This window comes from Aquila chrysaetos, chromosome 26, assembly GCF_900496995.4.
Source record: "Aquila chrysaetos chrysaetos chromosome 26, bAquChr1.4, whole genome shotgun sequence".
Taxonomy (NCBI): Eukaryota; Metazoa; Chordata; class Aves; order Accipitriformes; family Accipitridae; genus Aquila; species Aquila chrysaetos.
In genome coordinates this window covers 2,117,356-2,137,500 of record NC_044029.1, presented here as the reverse complement: position 1 = coordinate 2,137,500, position 20,145 = coordinate 2,117,356, and the positions used below count along the sequence as shown (strand labels likewise).

Sequence of the window (20,145 nt, the reverse complement as noted above, 5' to 3'; positions counted from 1 at the left end):
CAAATATCCTCAAATAGCTTAGCTCTTCTTACTTGCCAAGTGTTGTAAGTTTGCTGAAAAAAGGAAACAGATTGATATAAGGACTGAATATTTCCTGTGCTGCAAAATGCTCTCCTGCATTAGTCAGATAATTACAGGAGAGCACTGGCTCCAAAGCAGTTTTGTTCTAAATCATTGGTGTACAACAAGTGAAAATTTTCAGTGGCACTACCAAAATACATAGGTCAATTGGAAGATATATTTCTCATCTTTCATGGAGTTGCCATACCTTCATTATGTACCTGGTCAATAAAATAAAGCCAAAAAGCTAGGTCAGACACTGGCTCTGTGAATGTCTGCACTGCTAATGCTTCATCCCGGCTCCATTTTTGGACTGCTATTGGAAAATAGTTTTCTGCAAGACAAATCTGCTAAAGAGGGGTTAACATTAAGCTTTGGGGGTATGAAATATACTGTGTGGATTTGGGGTCATGGATCAGTCCTCAACTTGCTTTTATTAGTGAGGGGTTGAATACAATAGCAAAACAATTAATTTCTCCGCAGAGGCAATGTTGGCCCACAGCGCTAGTCCTGGCTCACCACTTTGAACAGTGAATTTGGAGCAGACGGATGTTTTCATGCCTATCTGAATTGACAGCCAGCTGAAAATGTCCAGATCAGAACAGATGTTTTGGCTTTGCATGATGTGTCTAATCTTTGCCAGCTGCCCAAAATAATGCACCAATTAAAGCCTAATGTCTCTGTTATAAATAGAGAGCCTGGTAAAGGTATAAAAATTTGAGAAATTGTGCTTTGATTTAATTCAATCAATATCTTAGATTACGTTAGAGGAAGACAATTAAATTACTTCTTTTGGTTTGCTAATAACTCTTTTGAGATGACAATAGTTCTAAAAAATAATTATTCAATTGTCTTTTCACTTCCTGAAATTGTGCTTTGATTTAATTCAATCAATATCTTAGATTATGTTAGAGGAAGACAATTAAATTCCTTCTTTTGGTTTGTTAATAACTCTTTTGAGATGACAACAGTTCTAAAAAATAATTAGTCAATTGTCTTTTCACTTCCTGAGGTCTTTATTTTTGATATATTATTCCGTTTACACCTACCTATATTAGCACACAGAGCATGGAATATACGGTGTCTTCTTTTTTTAAAGTGCCTGACTGCATTACTCTCTGTACTCTCATTTCACTAACAAATGCTGTTTCCTTGCCAGTGAATCATAAGATCTCAATCACCTTCAATAACACCACAGTAATATCACATTTCCTGTTTTTCCTTGCTTTAATGCAAAGTCTTCCCTCCAGCCTGACAATGAGCTAATGATCTAACTTCGCAGTTAGCACTGATTTGAGCAAGGGATTAAACCAAATAATCCCAGGAGTTCCCTTCTGGCCCCAAACACTCTGACTCCAGTATTTTTTGGAAATATGAGCTGATGGACTGTAACATGCTTTTTTTCTTTTTGCTAAGACTAAGGCTGAAGTAATGGTTTTATGATGCGATGTAAAAGGAATAATATAGTAAATGATGCACCATAGCCTGTAGCTCTAAAGCCTAGAAATGCTGAGATTTTTAGGTGAAACTTCATAGTGGAAAGATATATTTAAGTCCACTGGAAGCACCCCAGGAAGCCATACTTACCACCTGTATTTGCAAAACCTTTAGTATAGAGTGCTATCTGTTAGATTATGGGTAATATGTTAGATTTAGAACAACTGGAGAAAGCTGTGATTAAACCAACACTGTTCTCCCAAAAGACCCAACCAGCTACTGTGCAGATCAGCCAGGTGTAGCCCACCCATGTATGCTCTGTCAACATTTCTTTATAGCTGATTTTTGTATGGAAAACCTAAGTGCATTAGATTTCAAACACACTCAGCCAGATGTGTGAAAGAAGGAAATAAGTTACTCCTTATCAGAAAAGAGTGAACAAAGTCATTTCATCATCTTATATGGCAAGCTGGGCTTCCTTTAGATTAAGTAACTGTTTATATTTTCAGAGTACTGAGAGTAACTCCATGGCGGGCACAAAAGGAGCTGGATCCTGAGCTCACTGCTTCAGAGCAATGCCAAAACTGAACGGCTTCCTAACGGAGCTGCTGATCGAGGTCTCCCTTAGTAAACAATTAACTTTAAGCTCGTGAGTAGTGTTCAGCGGGCTAGTTACGTATTCACAGCTAAGCATGTGCTTAAATCTCAGCATGTCAGAAACCCTGTATTCTGCATTTAAAACAAATGCATGGGAAGTTCATGTTAGGAAAGGACGTATTTAGCTCCAGTCCAGAGCTGCGTGTTCAGTTATTTCTCGCCTCCCCTTTTCTACCAGAGACATCCCTTGGTCCTGCAGCGTCCATGGGACGTTAATAGCTCCAATCGGATTGGGAGACCAGATTAATTTTTAATTGCACTATCATGCAGTTCCAGATTACATCGAAGTGCCATTTTGTTTAATATGAATCTCTCAGCCAGGGTGCTTGTGAGAAAAGGAAAGGCTGAGTACGCAAAGCTGGAGGAGCTGCACTCCCGTGTTAGTTGGTAGCTGATGGGCAACCTCTCTCAGGCTGAAATGCCTGGGTACCATTTGCTCCCATCCCGAGTAAATGGGAGAGCCTGCATCCCTGGCACCTTCCCTCCCAGTTCCTCCCAACCGCACTGCCGTTGCCACACCACGTTTGATCCCAGGCAAAGCCCTTTCAGCCTCCGCTGCTGAGGAGTGGTGAATCTACAGCCCGGAAAGTCGCCGTCTTCCTTCAGACCTCCTTTCGCATTAAGTATTTTACAGAAAGGGCAACACGTTTGACAATAGGAGTTTCAGGGGTTTGCTTTGAGCAAACCCATGCTTTGTGCTGTATTTGCCCATTTCTTGAAACCCACTGCCAGCTCTGCTTAGTGGATCTAATGAGAAATTACGATTAATTTCTTCGTATGTATATTTTCCTAACAACCAGCAGAATTTATCACAACAGAGCTCTATTTAGCTCACATAATTATGCTCATGAATAGCCTGCGAACATTTTTGCAGCTAGCTGTCCGGCTAGGTAGCTCGGATTTACAAACTTCAGAGGTCGTTCACGATAAAGTGTAGTCTATGCTAACCTTTCAAAGCCTGCCCAGCATTAACTCATCACACCACCAAGAGACAAACGCCTTGCAAGGAGATGATTTAGCAGCTGACTGGAGCACGTAACTGCCCATCTACATTTCAGCAAACTTTACTGAGACAATGAGGCGTTTTCATTTTCTCTTTCTTCATCCATTTAGGAAGATCGATGGCACCAACGTCGAGGAGGATCACATTGAGCTGACGGCAGAGGGGCGGCCCGTGCTGGCAAGCACCCGCAAGCTGGCACCCTGCGACTGCTACTGCTGCGGGCTGCCCAAGCGCTACATCATTGCCGTAATGAGCGGCCTGGGCTTCTGCATCTCCTTCGGAATTAGGTGCAACCTGGGCGTTGCCATCGTGGAAATGGTGAACAATAACACTGTTTATGTTAATGGCAAACCAGAGCTGCAGGTGAGAAAACGTCCTCCTTTCGCTGTTCTGAGCAGACCCCATTGCAGAATGGTCAAAGTACTGCGTATACGTAGATCAAAAACTGAGGGAGGGAGACACGTGAGTCTCCACTCACACAGACGCGTAGATGCTTTATTCCTATTTAGGTGTCAAAGTCACATTGAAAATCTGTAAGATCTGACGATTTGCAAGGTCATAGAGAATGTAAGCAGCAGAAATGAGAACTGAATTGGCTGGCATTTCTATCAGGTCACTGATCTTTCAGTTATAGACAGATTTTTTTGCAGTGGCAGAAGCTTTTACTATTTACTATCTCTCAGGGAAGTGCGCTCTGATGCTGCTACAGAAGGAATTATTAATTGCTGCATGTAGCGCTGCACTCGCTCTATTCAGATCAGTAGATGACTTTCAAGACCTTAAAGTAGTCACTGGCAATAAGGCAACAGGTTTTCACAGGTTATTGACAATGTGGATTGCTGTCTAGAGGTATTCGGAGGTAGGTGCCAAGCTATTTTCAAATTTGCAGTAGATGGCATGTGGTTCGCAGCAGATGCCTACAAACCTTTAACAAAGCACCCAGGGAACTGCAGGTTCAAGGCATACCTTAGTTTCCCCAGTCCTGCCTTGGTAAATGGCTGAGATATCATAAGTCCCTTTATGGACTTAATGAACTTGAACCTTTACATTTCCTCTACTTGTTGACTTTTTTTTTTATATATTTTGGAAATTTTTGTCCTAACAAATTATTCACAGCAATATTGACTCTGACCTGATGATTCCCCGTGTGCTGAGGTCTAGGGGAAAAGCCACTACAGAAGGACAAAGTATCACCAGACCCTCCCAGGGAACGGAGGCTTCCCCCAGCCCATGGATACCCTTTGTTTGTCAGCACATTCCCTAAAACAAAACACGTCTCCCAGCGAGGCAGATACCTTCTGTCACGTTTCTAGTGATGAATGAATAGCTGTGCAATTATTCACCAGCTTTTCTCCCAGATATTTTAACTTTTGGTAAAGAAAAGTGCAGAAAGTGTCTATAACAAATTTCTAAAGTTAAAAATATGCCTGCCCGCATGACTCATGGTCATAGGAGCTATTGAGCTGCAAAGACCAGAGACGATGCTTATGATTCTAGGGCTGTGGGTTAAATAAATCTTCCTTCCCTTCCCACATTATGCCATGGCCAGTCCTTCAGTGTTTTTCTCTCCCCTTCCTAGCTATCAAGCAGACTGTTGCTAATCAGACTCAATAAACCCCAGAAAGATTTACCAAAGTGAGCGAAGAGTTTCCTAGGGGGGGAGCAGCTCTGTGGAAAAGGACCCGGGGGTCCTGGTGGACCACAAGCTCAATACGAGCGAACAGTGTGCTGCTGCGGCAAAGCAAGCCAGCAGGATGCTGGGCTGCATCAACAAGGGCATCACCAGCAGAGGTAAAGAAGTCATTATCCCACTCTACTCAGCGCTTGTCAGGCCACACCTGGAATAGTGTGTTCAGTTTTGGTCCCCGCTACACCAAAAAGCTGTGGACAGGCTGGAGAGGGTCCAGAGAAGGGCCACAGAGATGATCAAAGGACCGGGAAGCCTGCCCTTGGAGGAAAGGCTGAGAGAACTGAGTTTGTTTAGCCTTGAGAAAAGAAGGCTGAGGGGAGACCTTATCACCATGTTCCAGGATTTAAAGGGTGGCTACAAAGAAGATGGAGACTCCCTTTCTACAAGGAGTCACATGGAAAAGATGAGGGGTAGTGTGTACAAGTTACTCCCGGGGAGATTCCGACTGGACACAAAAGGAAAATTTTTCACAATGAGAACAATCAGCCATTGCAATAATCTCCCCAGGGAAGTGGTGGATTCCCCAGGACCGGACACTTTTAAGATTCACCTGGACAGGGTGCTGGGCCATCTTGTCCAGACTGTGCTTTTGCCAGGAAAGGCTGGACCAGATGATCGTTGAGGTCCTTTCCAACCTGGTATTCTATGATTCTGTGATTCTAGTTCTTCCTCATCCTCAATCTCCTCTCACTAGTTCCTGCTCCTTAGACTTGCTGCTGAATTTTTATTTATTCAGCCTGATTCCTCTTCCCTGTGATCCCGCTGGGACTTCGTGGTTCTATACTTCACCCCGGAGCAGGAGAAAGGAGGTGCCTGCATAGGCTGGGAAGCTCACAAGAGGTAGTTTGAGGAAATACGGACAAACTCCTCTCACAAATCTCAAATTATTCTGTTTGGGCATGAGCACCTCCTGATACAGGGACTTTTTCCATGTCTCATGGTGTTTCTGCCTTCAGAAATTAACGCTACCTAGAAACTAAGCTGGAAATGACTAGTAGAAAATTAGGTATTTAAAACAGAAATGTAACTCAGCACAGGAAAGTGGGTCTCTTGTCAGAATGCATATTGATGGGGGGAAACCCTTTAGCCCTCTGTAAACATCTCTGGCTAATTAATGCCATCTTTCTCCCTGCAGGTCAAATGATGTGCTGTTTTTAAGTTTGTTTGTTTGGGAAAAAAAAAAAAACAAAAACCAACCAACCTACTGGGGAAAACTGGTTCTTCTTTTTACGCACAGAAAGTAATACAAAAAAAGGGATGTTGAGGTGTATCACTCTAGTTTTCATTTTTTCTGTAGTGTTTTAGTGACAGTTTTACTTCAGAATCTAAAAGACATCTGTGCTGCTTCCTCACGTGATGCTTATCCACCTTTCCCTGCTTAGTGATTAGCATAAAAATGATCGTGAATCAAAACACCGTGGTTTCACTTTGCTCCAAAACAGTTCTTCTGAACTGAGGGTTCCAGGAGAAAAAGTTGATGCTGACCTTACATTAGTGTGAATACACTGAGCCAGGCCCTGTCTGACCTCCCAGAACGGAGGGCAGAAGGGGCACCTTGGGTCACCTTTCTTTTCTTCACTTTGTCTGTGGTTTGCCCTGAGCTTTGGCTATCCCTCCTCTGAACGAGGTATGTCAAACAGGGCCGTCAGGGAACAGGAATATTCTTGTTCAGGAAGAGCCTTGAGAAGACTGAAACTGCTTGGAATCCAAGGATGAGGTGTATGGCGAAAGCATTTCTCTTGGCTGCAGACATTTCTGGCTAGGAACCATCAATGACCAGCCTGTGGCTGGCCTTCTGTATCCAAATCCAGCCCTACAACTGGCATCACTTTCAATAAAAGATAAACTAGTCAGTTAGCTAGTGTTACCTAGTTTGTGTGGATACCATGGATAAGCCTGACTGGGAAGCTGATCAACCCAAAGGACCTAAGCAACCTTAGGGAAACCAAGCAATCCTGGGGAAATGGATATCTCCATTAAAAGGCATCGCGTCCTTGTTATAATGCTGAGCAGGCTTGAAAACAAAGGTTTCAAGACTAAGCAGCCCCGGGGGAAGCAGTGACAAGTGGCAGAGATGAAGGTCCAGCGTTAGCTGCCTTCTGGCTGAAACCTTTCTCCCTCCCATCCACCTGACGGAAAGCTAAGAGCAAGAGCAGTAATCTCACGTGGGAATCTGATATCCTTTTGCCTTAACTGGGGGGGTTTCAAGCTCAGCAACACCAGCCAGCGTAAAGAGGTTGCTTTGATTTGGAGGATGGGGTGACTTCTGTATGACTTCCAAACAGTGGTATGCTTCGTCTTACAGCATTTTTTTTCTGTTTCCTTTACAGAAAGCCCAATTCAACTGGGATCCAGAGACGGTGGGACTCATTCACGGCTCTTTTTTCTGGGGTTACATCGTGACACAAATTCCAGGAGGGTTCATCTCAAACAAATTGGCTGCTAACAGGTAAGAAAACAATAATCAAAAGAATTAAGCTTTACAGCCTGATGACTGTTTTACACTGTTTAAATGATGACTACCAAAATAGTGAATTAATGTGTTTCAGGAATACAAATCTGAAAGTGAACATGCAGTATTTATGTCTATAACCAAAATGGGACCAGACTTCCATTATGGGTCTATTGCTGATTCTCCCAATTTAGCTTGTTTACCTCAAATATTTACACATTTCTTTAAACAATAATGCTTTCTGGAGAGTGTTAGGAAAATCACACCTAATGCTTCAGACAATAATTGTAGCATTTGTCTTTCAGAAGTTGCCTTAGTGCTTTTTAGCTCAACTTAACACCAAACAAGAATTTTCCAACAAAATTGGACCTTCCTCCTTTAAAAATTCCCTATGGTCTGAAGCTGGGCACGTAGGAATTAGAGAACTGTTTATGTTCTGAAGACACAAATCCATCCTCATGCACACAGATATCCTTGCCATGGCTGCATACAGTACTGACTGTCATTAGGATTGCCTAGAATTTCTAATAGAGCCTCATGATTTCTGTTTGGTGAACTCTGAAACATCTGTACAGATTTCTTCTATGCTCATTGTGTTTGTGAATTTTTTTTAATTCAACTGCTTTTGGAAATGAAAGTAAGAAAAGTAGCTAATTTTGCTAAAGCTAACTTTGGTTTTGGACATGTTCCAGAACTTGGAACGTGATCATAAGAGAGAGGCAGATTGTCTGAAGACAGCTGGTTGTGAATGAGATCATGAGATGTGCATGTTAAGGGCGCTTGGGATCTTCAGATAAAAAAGATGGTTGGTACTCATTTCATTCTCTGCAAACAAGACATGACTTATCTACAAATGCTTTCAGAATTGGAAAAGGTCTTTAAGACCCGTTATATAGTGTTTTGCCCCAAATCAAAGTACTTTGCTCTCTGCATTCTGCAAAGAGCTCTAGGGGTTCCTGGGCTTCCTGGGCGTTCTTCCCACCCATATGCCCTGACGGAAATGACTCCAGGACAGAGTCATCCCATAGAATTGCCCAGAAGTTCAGTCCCAACTCCCCTCCGTAACCAAAAGTTACTCAGACTTCAATTTGCACTGCTTCTTCAACACTACTAACATCCTCAATTATTCATTTCTTTACCACACAAAAGTGCCTAAGCAGAGTATTTTTCCACCTCCTGAATAAGCCAAACAAATTAGCTAAGCTTAATCATTTCCCCAGCCTTTCTAGTCTTGCCACCAGCTTTTGCAGCAGAAGGGCCTCAAAACACAGATGTGCACGCTGTTGGCTGAATAATTCAGCATATTATTAGTTTGGCTTTTGTTTCCTTAATTTTCTTGCAAACAGTAAAATCAACTCTGTTTACACTGTAACTCAATGTATTCTGTCAGCGGACTACTTCCCTAGGTATGTGTTGTGCATGTGCACAGAAAGCTGTATTTCTGTCCCCACGAGAGTTTCAGACTCAATCTAATGCTGTATTACAACATCACACTGTAGATTAGACTATCGTAACTGGGTTTAAGGGTAGAATTTGCTGAGGAGCAAAAATATCCCAAAAGCAGAACTCAAAGAGAATTTCTGTTTGCAGTAATAGGATTCACAGGTCTGGCTAACTCCATGTTTTTCCTTTATTCCTTGTTTACGCACCCAATTTCAGCTGGTGGTGCTGAGTTGCTGTTTCAGAGGGGTTACTTGCTAAGGCACAAGGCAGGAAACCAGGAGATTGGGGCCAGTCTGTGAACCCACCACCCCTAGAAAGACAAATGCTTTCTTTTCTCCCAGCTGCACTCTGGCAAGGAGATGTATTATTCTATCCTATTACTGACATTACAGATTTAGGTACAGACTCTTTTGTCACCTGTTTAAATCCTGCTCAGCGCTGTGCAACCTTGAACGTACATGGATGCCCCCACCCCAGCCACTTCTGTAATGCAAATAATTATCTGTAATAATGTGGGATTCAAATGGATCTCAGAACAGCTGAAAATATTGAGTGCTTTATGGTTTTGCACCAAAACCATCTAACACCACATAATTTGCTTTATGCATTTGTCCAAATTTGTGTAGGTCTGCATTCCACCAAAAAGTTCATGAGCCATTTAGTAACACTATCCCTTTACTTCGCTGCTTATCCTCAAACATGCATCTATACGTAATTTTGTCATTGTTCGGTGGTGACAAGGATACCTGAAACATAAGGCACCTCTTGATAGCAGTTTTCAGTAACAGCATGCTGCTGGGCAGAGTCGTCCGTCGCTGAAGAAGTCTGTTTTGATCCCAAAGGTGCAGATGGCCAGGGATCATGCCAGTGAGGAAAGAAGAATACACGAATGAATTGAAAAGAACTGGGCTATTTTTAGCCGTGGTGGGGACCAACTTCTTTGGGATAAATGGCAAGGAACTGCTGGAAGGATGCTGCCTCTTTGTGGAAACACTACTCAACCTCTTAAATAGTAGCAGAAGAGTGACTGGTTCTAACTCAGTATAAGCAATGCATTTACTACCTAGGCATATTAAGAGTTGTTGCTAAATGAAGTAGCAGAGATTGGAAACTCAGTCTTCAGAGCTAGCTGTTTGGAGAATAAAACACGTTCTCTTTCTTAGGGCTTGTTCTTTCACGTACTTATTAATTTACATAATTTGCTGTAGCTCCCCGAGACTGTCAATAGTGTTACAATAACAGACCTGATATTTCTATTAGTGGCAAGGAAGCAAGGTGCAAAACTCTTTTCTTCACTGATCATAATAGAAAACTAAGTAATACTTATTTCTCCGTTAAATGTTTACTTGGCTTTGAAAGCAGTATCTTAAATGCCAAGATATGACCATCGGCTTTGTATTCTACTTCAGATTTTCAGACTGCTTTCTATATAAATCCGTTCCTTTGTCACTTCTCCCTGCCAGTTTACCCAGCCTCTTTGCTTTTGTGTTCATCTGTTGAGTGCTTTCTTGTCATTCAGATTATGAGCTGTCTAGGCATGGACTGCTGTTTTTGTCAATAGGTGTAGAGAATTTAGATAAAACGGTGTTGATCTCTGACTGTAGATTCTTTGTGCTATAATACTACCATTAATCCTACTGTGAATAATAAGACCAGATTCAAAAAATGAAGTGATATTTATTTCCTGTGAATAATTTTCAAAAAGAGACTGAAATGTACACAATTGAAAACTTTATTGAAAAAAAAAAAGAAGAAGAAAAGAATAGCAACAAAAGGTTTTAAAAGTTTATAAATATTTTGAAGTGGAGCATGATAAACAGCTATGCCTAATAAGATCTGTGTATGTCTGGCAGAAAAATCAAAAGGGAGAGAAATACTGCTGTTGTCCAAATCATATGATTTCTGATCAAGTATCTGTCTAATACCATTCATATATCAGAAGGAAGTTTAATGTGTCTTTCTGAAATGCCACACTCATAACAAGACAATTCAAAGCTTGTTAAACGTCGCCGAATTTGAGTAGTTCGAAAAAGGAATGTCAATTGTGGTCCCCACACAGCAGCATGTTGCTGGCTAACATCGGTGTAGCTAGGAGTTGAGGGCCTTGAACAAAAGAGGCAGCTTTATTCTCCGGGTGTCACCTTGAGTCCTGGAGCAAGACGGGGCAGCTTTGGGCTGCCCTCCCATGTCCCAGGTGCTGTGGTCCCCAGGGCCACCGACTGTCTGCAGAATGAAAGTTCTCCCACACCAAGGCAGTCCGCAGGGAGCCAGGCATGGCTGCTTTGAATTGCAGACAACACAAAGAAGACAGTAAACTACCGAAGAGTAGTAGTAATCTGTTCAACTTAAGTAGTGCTTGGCAGTTGTGGAGAACTCCTGCTGCCAGGTCTGGTGTTTTTCAGTGCTCTCACAGGACCTTAGAGGGGATCCTCATGTATATCAGCCTCCCCAGCTTGGAGTAATGAACTCTTGACATTCAGGGAGTGCGTGACGCAGCTATTGAACCCCGGTCCTTGCACAGAAAGGAAACCGGAGGCTTCAGTCAGCCAGATGTGAAGATGCATGAAACCTAATCTGTCCAGTACAGCTCATTCCTACTAAAGGTAGTAATTTCAATGATTGTTCCAGCTGGTTGTTCCCAGCCTCTTTCTTGGTTTCCAGTGGTGTTTTTCATGGCGCAGCAGCCTCAGTTTTCAAATGAACTCCCCAGATGTCCTTTCACGAGCTGGGCACCCTTTTCCCTTGCACTGCAACTTCGGCGCCCAGCAAACCTGCCGCCCATGCTGTGCCAAAATGACTGCCCTGTAGCCCAGCTCTCTTTCATGTCTAGTGTCACCATTGTTTATTACTGACACAGGGCAGTAGGTCTGCGCCACTTTTTGGTTAAACATAGGAAAGCCCGTGTCCACGCTGTGAAAAGCTCCCGCAGACTGCGGTGAGTGAGGCAGACGCGGCTTTGAGTGCTACCCCAGCGCCTCTGAGCAGCCTGGACTTTCAGGGATGCTGCTTGGATCCATTACCACTACACAGAGGTTTCTGCTGCCTGTTTCTCTAATGGGTGCTGACATTTGGGAGGCTGCAAATGATTTCCCAAAGGCACTGGGCCCCAGGTGCATTTAGAGCTTCGACTGACTTGTGCCCACCTGCGGCAAGTGCTCTTCCCAAGCAGGGTAACAAAATGTTTATATCATGTTTTTCACAGAAGTTGTCTTGTAGAAATGCGCCTTCTATGTTATAGTCACAAAGGACACGTGTAGCTGTTATTTAGAGAAGTGATGTTGGAAAGGAGTTGACCTTAAGCAGCCCTGTTATACATGATGGCAGCAGCAAGTGGGGCTAACCAACACACGCCCATGTTCAGAGAGGCACTGAACTGTAGCTGATTGAAGTTAAACCCTACTGATAGAACAGAATTTAAGTACTTCCCAGAATAGGACTGCTTCTCTCAGGTCAGGACTCATACAAACAGCTTAGCCTCCAGTACCAACACCCGTATCTATTCCTCTGATACAAAGAAAAATCCAGCACCTTTGTTTAAGTATGTATAAAACTTCTGTTCCGTTCAGAGAAGAAAATGTATTGACCATATAGGGATTTATCCCCTTTTGCCAATAAGAGGACTTTACAAGTATTTGGGTTGGTGAGATTGTAGTACATGACACTGTCTCTGCGACTGTACCCAAGAACAGCATTACTTCTGAAAAGTAGACAAAAATTATATTCCCTTTCATGTTACTTTTTTCCATAGGGTATTTGGAGCAGCTATCTTTCTAACATCTACACTGAACATGTTTATCCCTTCTGCAGCCAGAGTGCATTATGGCTGTGTGATGTTTGTAAGGATTCTGCAAGGTCTGGTGGAGGTAGGAGCACTCACCATTTTGGTCCTTTCATACATCATCTGTTCTTAGAGATTTGGCTCTAAAAAATCATAAGATCTTTTGGTCAAGGTTTCTGATCAATCTACATTTTTACTTGTTACTCATATTTAGGGTGACAATTTATTAATCATACCAGTTTATATTTTAAGGTTTACTTGAAAAGAAGTAAAAAGTTTAGGTTTCTGGTGCTGCAGTTCGTTCTATTTTGGTTTACTTTTGCCATCCTCTGCACGTACCAAACAGCATTTTTACCCCAGAACACATTACCATTGAAGTGATTATCCAAATTAGTTTGACATCTTCATACCCAAACAACAGAGCTCTTCCCGGCTTACCTAACCCTTCCTACATCATTCCGCGGTGACAAACAGCTAGACAGGTTAGACAGTATCAGCAACTGCTCAAAGGAGGAATGCCGTGAAAGCAATTCATATGATGTGTGAAATGTCTGCCAGGGTGTCACCTACCCAGCCTGCCATGGGATGTGGAGTAAGTGGGCTCCTCCGCTGGAGAGAAGCAGGTTGGCCACCACATCGTTCTGCGGTAAGTTCCTAGGCTTATACAGTTTATGTCAGTACATATTCCTATTAGACGTATTTTATTCGTTTCGTGATTTAAAAGAGAAATGCAAACGCTCTGCCCTTTCCTGCACCTGCCCACATACCCATTGGGCTTGTACTCCGAGCTCAGGAACCTGAGAGTCTTTTTGTTTAATAGGTCACCATTCTATTGTTGAAAGCCAACCTTCAGAATGGCTCACATAGTAAACTAAAATGGGTCTAGAGGTGTCACGTGAGAGAAATCACACTTGTTTGTTTTTTTTTTTTTTTCATTTGCTCCATCAGGATTTCTGAACACCAAGAAGGCTTCTGAAATTTGGGCTATTAGCTTCTCTGGAGCTCACCTCACATGCCACAGGGTTAGGAGGGATTCCCCACTTCAGTGCGTACAGCCTGCGCGGTGGTTTACCATCAGTTCCAGCTTTGCAAATCCCATTTAGCTACAGGGCTCAGCCCTTCTAGCTGCAAAATGAGACTGGTGATTCCACACCAGTGAGGGCCAGTCCTTCCCACCACCCCAAGCTAAATTTTACAGTTGCCATCCCATTGCCCACGTTCACAAGAAATCATGGTGCCCATCAGCCAGAGGCGTCCCTCCAGTTCTGCCCCCGTGGGCACCTGCCTGGATCATCTGCACTGGAAGCTGGGCTCACCTATCGTAGCTGACAGGTTTTGTTAATCCTTTTTTCTCCTCAGGGTCTTATGCAGGTGCGGTGGTGGCCATGCCACTGGCAGGTGTGCTGGTACAGTATATAGGATGGTCATCAGTCTTCTATATTTATGGTGAGTTGCTTAACGTAAAGGATCTCTGTGACTAGACTGGTACTGCCAGCAGTTTTGTTAAACTTGTATAACCAGTATGGATCAAAGTTGTTTGGGGGAATGAAGATGTTGCAAATGGGTATTCCAATGTATTCCCTACTTATTGCAGCTTCTGAAAGCTTTTATTTTGTAATCATCTGTTGTAAAATGTTTTGAAATTGTAATGACCAGGCTACAGCCCATGGTCTCCCAGTGACAGGGTTGGATGCAGCTGCAAAGGTTGCTCTGTAGCACAAACGCTCACGCGATGGGTGTCCCGGAGGGCACGCTAACAGCGAATGCTGCAGCGTATGCTGCTGACGGGGAGCCCAATGCCTCCGAAACCTCCTGCCCCGAGACACCTGCCCCACGCTGCCCACCCCGGTAAACGCGGCGCAAAGTGGTCTCATCACAGGGGTACGACCCAGTGCTGTGCTGGGATGCCTCGCGCTTCCCCCCCGGCACATGACGGAGCTGTCTCAAAGCCGGCCTCGCACATCAGCAACCCAGCTAAGATGGGTTTTCTCTGTTTTCTCTGGAGACACATAAAGCTTTGCTTCTGCCTCTTCGCTGCCCCGTGCATATCATGTAATACAAGTGACAACATGCTCAAGTGCTTTGCAAGCAGGCATACAACACACACCGAGTTAGTTATCATATTTTCTTACTTCCCTGGGCATATTTTCTACACAGATTTGGTTTAACTGGCTCTTGAAACAAACTTCAAGGCCTGAAGATACTGAAGTGTGGCTTTACTGGCTTTTAAAACCAAGATTTGCTTTTCCTGCCTCTGCAGGAATGTTTGGGATTGTTTGGTACATGTTCTGGCTGCTTCATGCCTATGAGAGCCCTGCTGCACATCCAACAATAACCAACGAAGAAAAGATATATATAGAAACAAGTATCGGAGAAGGAGCCAGCCTAGCTAGTGCAAGTGTAAGTAAAAAAGGCTTTTCTGGTTATGATTTGTGAGCACTTTGCACAAGACGAGCCTATGACTGGATGGATACTATTAGCCACTTAAGAGCAGCAGAACTATTTGCTGTTGATGTTTAGGGGCTTTTCCTTTTATGAAAATTACAGGACCAGGCTCACGCAGCTGGACAGGATGAGTTCAGCTGCGAGGAAAACACATAGTGCTGTTTCAGCTCTTGGCTTATAGATCCTCCCTAAGCTCGGGAGGGAAAGGAGTGGGCAGGGAGGGGAAACACCACGCTCTGATCTCCTGCTCTTGAGTTACTGTCATGTTTGTTCTAAAAAATATTAATGGAAATGGCTAAATAAGAAACTGGCTGCAGATGTTAAATTATCCAGCTGCCTTCTGAGCTCTTATTAAGGATGATTGAAATTCTGAAAGCTTAAGGACAGGGTTTCTGCCCTGCTCACTCTCACAGCAGCTCAGCTCACTGTCCTAGGACTTCTCTCCTCTCTCTGAGAGGATCCCGGAAGATCCTGGAAACTCAAAACTAAAACCTATTTTCCCATCAAACTTCTCTCCATTTCCTCAGATAACTCATTTTTGCTAGAGGTGAAAAACAAAGCTGTTTCTTGATAAAGTGTTCCTTCTTGGATTTTACTCTAAAACATTCTGGAGTAAAATAACTCCGAATTCTTTTCTCTACACTTTTTGTGTAATAGCCTTGCTGAGAGTATAAAGTACCAGACTCTCCTCTGGGGCATGCTCCTGAAGTTTGGCTGAAGTCACTCAGGTCGTGGCTGGAGACACACACACTCATTCCAGATGACGGCTTTCCCCTTGCTGTACAGTGGTTTTACTGCAGAGGACACTGCCACCACCACCATATGTTCACACACGACCACAGGCATACGGTTGCCCGTAGAACACAACTACCATTTAAAAAAAGAAAGGAGAATGTCAATGTATATTGCCATGGTTACATATTTCAGCTTCTGATTTGAATTCTATTATAAGTGAATAGGGCTCTGAATTGGTTTTTGTTCCTGCTGTATGGAGTATTGAGGCATAAATAGACACTGGAAATGCCAAAAGCAAATTACAGAAATTAAATCCTCTGCCCCAGACTTTTTTTTGGTGAATGAAATTAATTGGGTTGAAGCAGGTAGCTACCTGGTGCTGCGCTACCACATATTCCTTAGCTGGGATAGTCCTTTCGTCACAATCCTTGCAGTGGAATGTCTCAAACTGCATCATGCCAAAAAGTGGGGAGTAACACAAGGTTTTCCCTAGTTTTCTTTGATTCTGTTATTGATCTTATTATCCCAATAGCAAGATTCCAGAAGACTTTGTGTAATTTCAGTTAGTAGAGCAATAAGAGTAGAGTAGTCATCCTAAAAATCCTAACGATTCTAAGAAAGTTTCTTTACTTGTCTTTTGCCACTAATCCAGGAGATATCTTTCACTTGCATTGTAAGTAAGTGACTTGCAGTGTAAATTGGATGTAATGTACTGGATAGTCCTGATACTAAAAGATACTGGGCTCTTTATCCTGCCTTCTGCCTACTCAAAAATGTCTTCAATTTTTTTTTTTTATTATTTTTCCTAGAAATTTAGTACTCCCTGGAAGAGATTTTTCACTTCAATGCCAGTTTATGCAATCATTGTGGCAAACTTTTGCAGAAGCTGGACCTTCTATTTGCTCCTTATAAGTCAGCCTGCTTACTTTGAAGAAGTCTTTGGGTTTGCAATAAGCAAGGTAAATGTCTGAAATGAAGCAGTGACCTTCAGACCTTACCCTAGGAGATGCAGAATGCTTGAAGATCCCCAGATCTCTCTGGAGTCATTACAGTAGATTATTCACAGTAGTTGGGATGACATACTTCTGGTGATCTGCTAGAAATAAAAGCTTGCCTGCATCAAATTATTAGCAAAAGGAAAGAACTGAAAAGCTGGTTTGGGAAAGAGCTGATTAAAAAACCCATATATCATGAAAAACACAAGGTAAGTAAATAGAAATGCACATTTTGTTTAGTGCTGGCAGTTTAGCATTACTTGCCAGGTAATTTTTATCCTTTTTTTTTTTTTTAATTTGTTTTCTTTACATTGACAATGAGGGGTCAAATTCTTTATGGATTGATATTCCCTGCCACTGCCATTTCATTAAAGCCAGTATTGTTACACTCCCTCGTCAGAGCATGAATGAGGACTTCAGAATATTTGTTCCAGAACAGTTTTCCCAACATTCCTTTAAAAGAACTACTTGCTATATGGTAAATTATTTTCAAGCAAGTGTAATCCTGCAAACTGATAACAAGCAACATCATTATCTGTGTGGTCTGGGAGCACCAGCATGCCCAGGTTCTGCAATGCTGTCATGGTAGCAATGATGCTCTGAATGGCCAAGCGCAGCATGGACATGAGGAACAGGGGTATTAAGACAAAATAGGTTGGTTTATTCTGAATTGCCTTTCATAAATGCTAGAGCTGCACCTCTGTGCACCTCACTAGTAAAAAACTAATGTAAAACTGACTCAGCGTCAATGTAAGGAGGTTGCACATCCTAGAAAATAAACTCAACTTCTCACTAAATTACTTCTTCAAACAAAAGCTTCTAGAACGTGACATGCTGATCACTAAAACTCCGCAAAATCGTCTTTTTTGCATGTCTGGGATAAGCACCAGAGCTAACAGAAACAGTAATAACCCTTTGGCAGAAAATTCACCAAGGGGAAGCCACACTTGACCAACTTGATAAACTTCTATGATTAAACGACTGGCCTGGTAGGCAAGGGGAGAGAGCAGTGGATATTGTCTACCTAGAGTTCGGTAAGCCCTTTGACACCATCTCCCGTAAGATCCTCATAGACAACCTGTTCATGCATGGGCTGCTTGAGCAGACAGCGAGGTGGACGGAAAAGTGGCTGAATGACCGGGCTCCGAGGGTGGTGATCAGTAGTACAAAGTCTAGTTGGAGGCCAGTAACTAGCAGTGTACCCCAGGGGTCAATACTGGGTCTGATCCTGTTTGACATCTTCATTAATGATCTGGATGATGGGGCAGTGTGTACCCTCAGCAAGTTTGCAGATGACACAAAACAGGGAGGAGAGGCTGATGCTCCAGAGGGTTGTGCTGCTGTCCAGAGGGACCTCGACAGGCTGGAGAAATGGGCTGACAGGAACCTCATGAAGTTCAACAAAGGGGAAAGCCCTGCACCTGGGGAGGAACAAGCCCATGCACCGCTACATGCTGGAAGACCACCCAGCTGGAAAGTAGCTTTGCAGAAAAGGACCTGGGGGTCCTGGTGGACACCAGGTTGAACATGAGCCAGCAATGCGCCCTTGCGGTAAAGCAGGCGAATGGTATCCTGCACTGCACTAGGCAAAATATTGCCAGCCAGTAGAGGAAGGTGATCTTTCCCCTCTACACAGCACTGACGAGGCCATACCTGGAGTACTGTATCCAGTTCTGGGCTCCCTAGTACAAGAGAGAAATGGACATACTGGAGAAAGTCCAGTGAAGGTCCTCAAAGATGATTGAAGAACTAGAGCCTCTCCAGTTCCTATGAGGACAGTCTGAGAGCTGGGACTGTTCAGCCTGGAGAAGAGAAGGCTCCGGGCAGATCTCAACAATGTATACAAATACCTGAAGGGAGGGTGCAAAGATGACAGAGCCAAGCTCTTCTCAGTAGTGCCCAGTGACAGGACCAGAGGGAACGGGCACATTCTGAAACACAGGAGGTCCCATCTGAACGTCAGGGAACACTTTTTTACTCTGAGGGTGACTGAGCACTGGCACAGGTTGACAAGAGAGGTTGTGGAGTCTCCATCCTATGGTCACCCAGGTCTTTGTTGCAGGCTCTGTTGGAGGAAAGCTCTGAAATCCTCCCACACAAGGATTCAGGATAAAAACATGTCCAATGGTGGGGGGTGGCGGGAAGAGGTGAAGAAAAGGTGTGGTTCCTGTTCTCTTCCCCCTAAATCTTGAGGGAAGACACGAGCAGTTAGCACTCATTTGTCTAATTGCAGGTGGGCCTTTTGTCGGCAGTTCCTCACATGGTCATGACAATCATCGTACCCATTGGAGGGCAGCTAGCTGACTTCCTACGGAGCAGGAAGATTTTAACCACTACAACTGTAAGGAAGGTCATGAATTGTGGAGGTACTATTGGATTCTGAAAATACGATATTTCAATTGTGTGCTGCAGCTGATGCAGATACCATAGTTTGGTCCATGTTTAATTGTAACAAGAGAAAAATTACTCTAGATTGCATCTGCAGCTGGTTAATCTGAAACATTTAATGGAGAGCTGATGTTAGATGTCCTCATGGTATAAATAATAATATAGTAATAAGAACTGGCCCAGAACTGATGAAACAGGCCTCATCCTGCAATTTCATACAGACAAAGCTAACCACGTACTGTGGTGCTTGGAGAGACCCTTTCCCAGTGGATACAGCCTTGCAATAACTGGCCATCTTCCCGTGTGCTACTTCCACCATAACCCACTGGCAAGTTCAGGTTGGAAGAGTTGGGTAAAAGAAAGGCAGGGGACGGACAGACTCATTTTTACTCAGCACAAAATAATTTGTTTCCAATTCAGTCACTGACATCAATGACATCTACATGTAAGGAAGATACTAAATTAGAGCAAAAATTTCAAGCCAGGTAGCCTGTGGAGTCACTCTCCTCTGCCAGCTCCTGGCTTACATTATTTGTGGATGGCACCGGCTGCCCGAGAGGGCTGCAGTCAGAGATGCGATGCAGCTTGGCTATGCATCTTCACAAAGGATTCTCAGATTCATTGTATTTTCAGGGCATATTTACAGTGTCATTCAAAAAAAAAAAATAAGCAGAAGGATTGTAATGTTACATACTAGAAAATGTTAATTTGCAGCAATGGCAGAGACTGGAAGTTTCCTGGAACACTCAGGGATGCCCTATTGTGTTGGTGGCACACTTGTCCAAAAAATGCTTTTTTGTTCCATTTGCCAAGAACATCTCACATCACTAAAACCATGAGAAATTGAAGGCAAGAAGTATTTTTCTCCTTTCCCTATCACGTTTGTGAATTTTTCAGCGCTTTGCACAGAGTCACTTTCTCCTTGTTTCCCTGTACTGCTCAGTGAGTTAACTTCACCAACTGCTTGGGTCATTTACACAGCAATGAGGAGAAAAAAGTACATTCTCAAACAATAAATATTCAAATATTTCTGTGAATCAACAAAGCTGTCAAGTATGTTCA

At 43.2% G+C, this 20,145-nt stretch overlaps 1 protein-coding gene across 1 annotated transcript in view; it reads left to right on the top strand.

The window, feature by feature from the left end:
* SLC17A8 (solute carrier family 17 member 8) overlaps positions 1–20,145 on the top strand; it is a 28,978-nt gene that overhangs the window by 4,354 nt on the left and 4,479 nt on the right. Inside the window, exons 2-9 of the mRNA XM_030003182.2 lie at positions 3,268–3,520; positions 7,178–7,296; positions 12,491–12,605; positions 13,079–13,166; positions 13,880–13,966; positions 14,781–14,920; positions 16,510–16,659; positions 18,929–19,061. Coding sequence (XP_029859042.1) covers positions 3,268–3,520; positions 7,178–7,296; positions 12,491–12,605; positions 13,079–13,166; positions 13,880–13,966; positions 14,781–14,920; positions 16,510–16,659; positions 18,929–19,061 — 1,085 coding nt within the window. The remainder of the gene's footprint in view (positions 1–3,267; positions 3,521–7,177; positions 7,297–12,490; positions 12,606–13,078; positions 13,167–13,879; positions 13,967–14,780; positions 14,921–16,509; positions 16,660–18,928; positions 19,062–20,145) is intronic.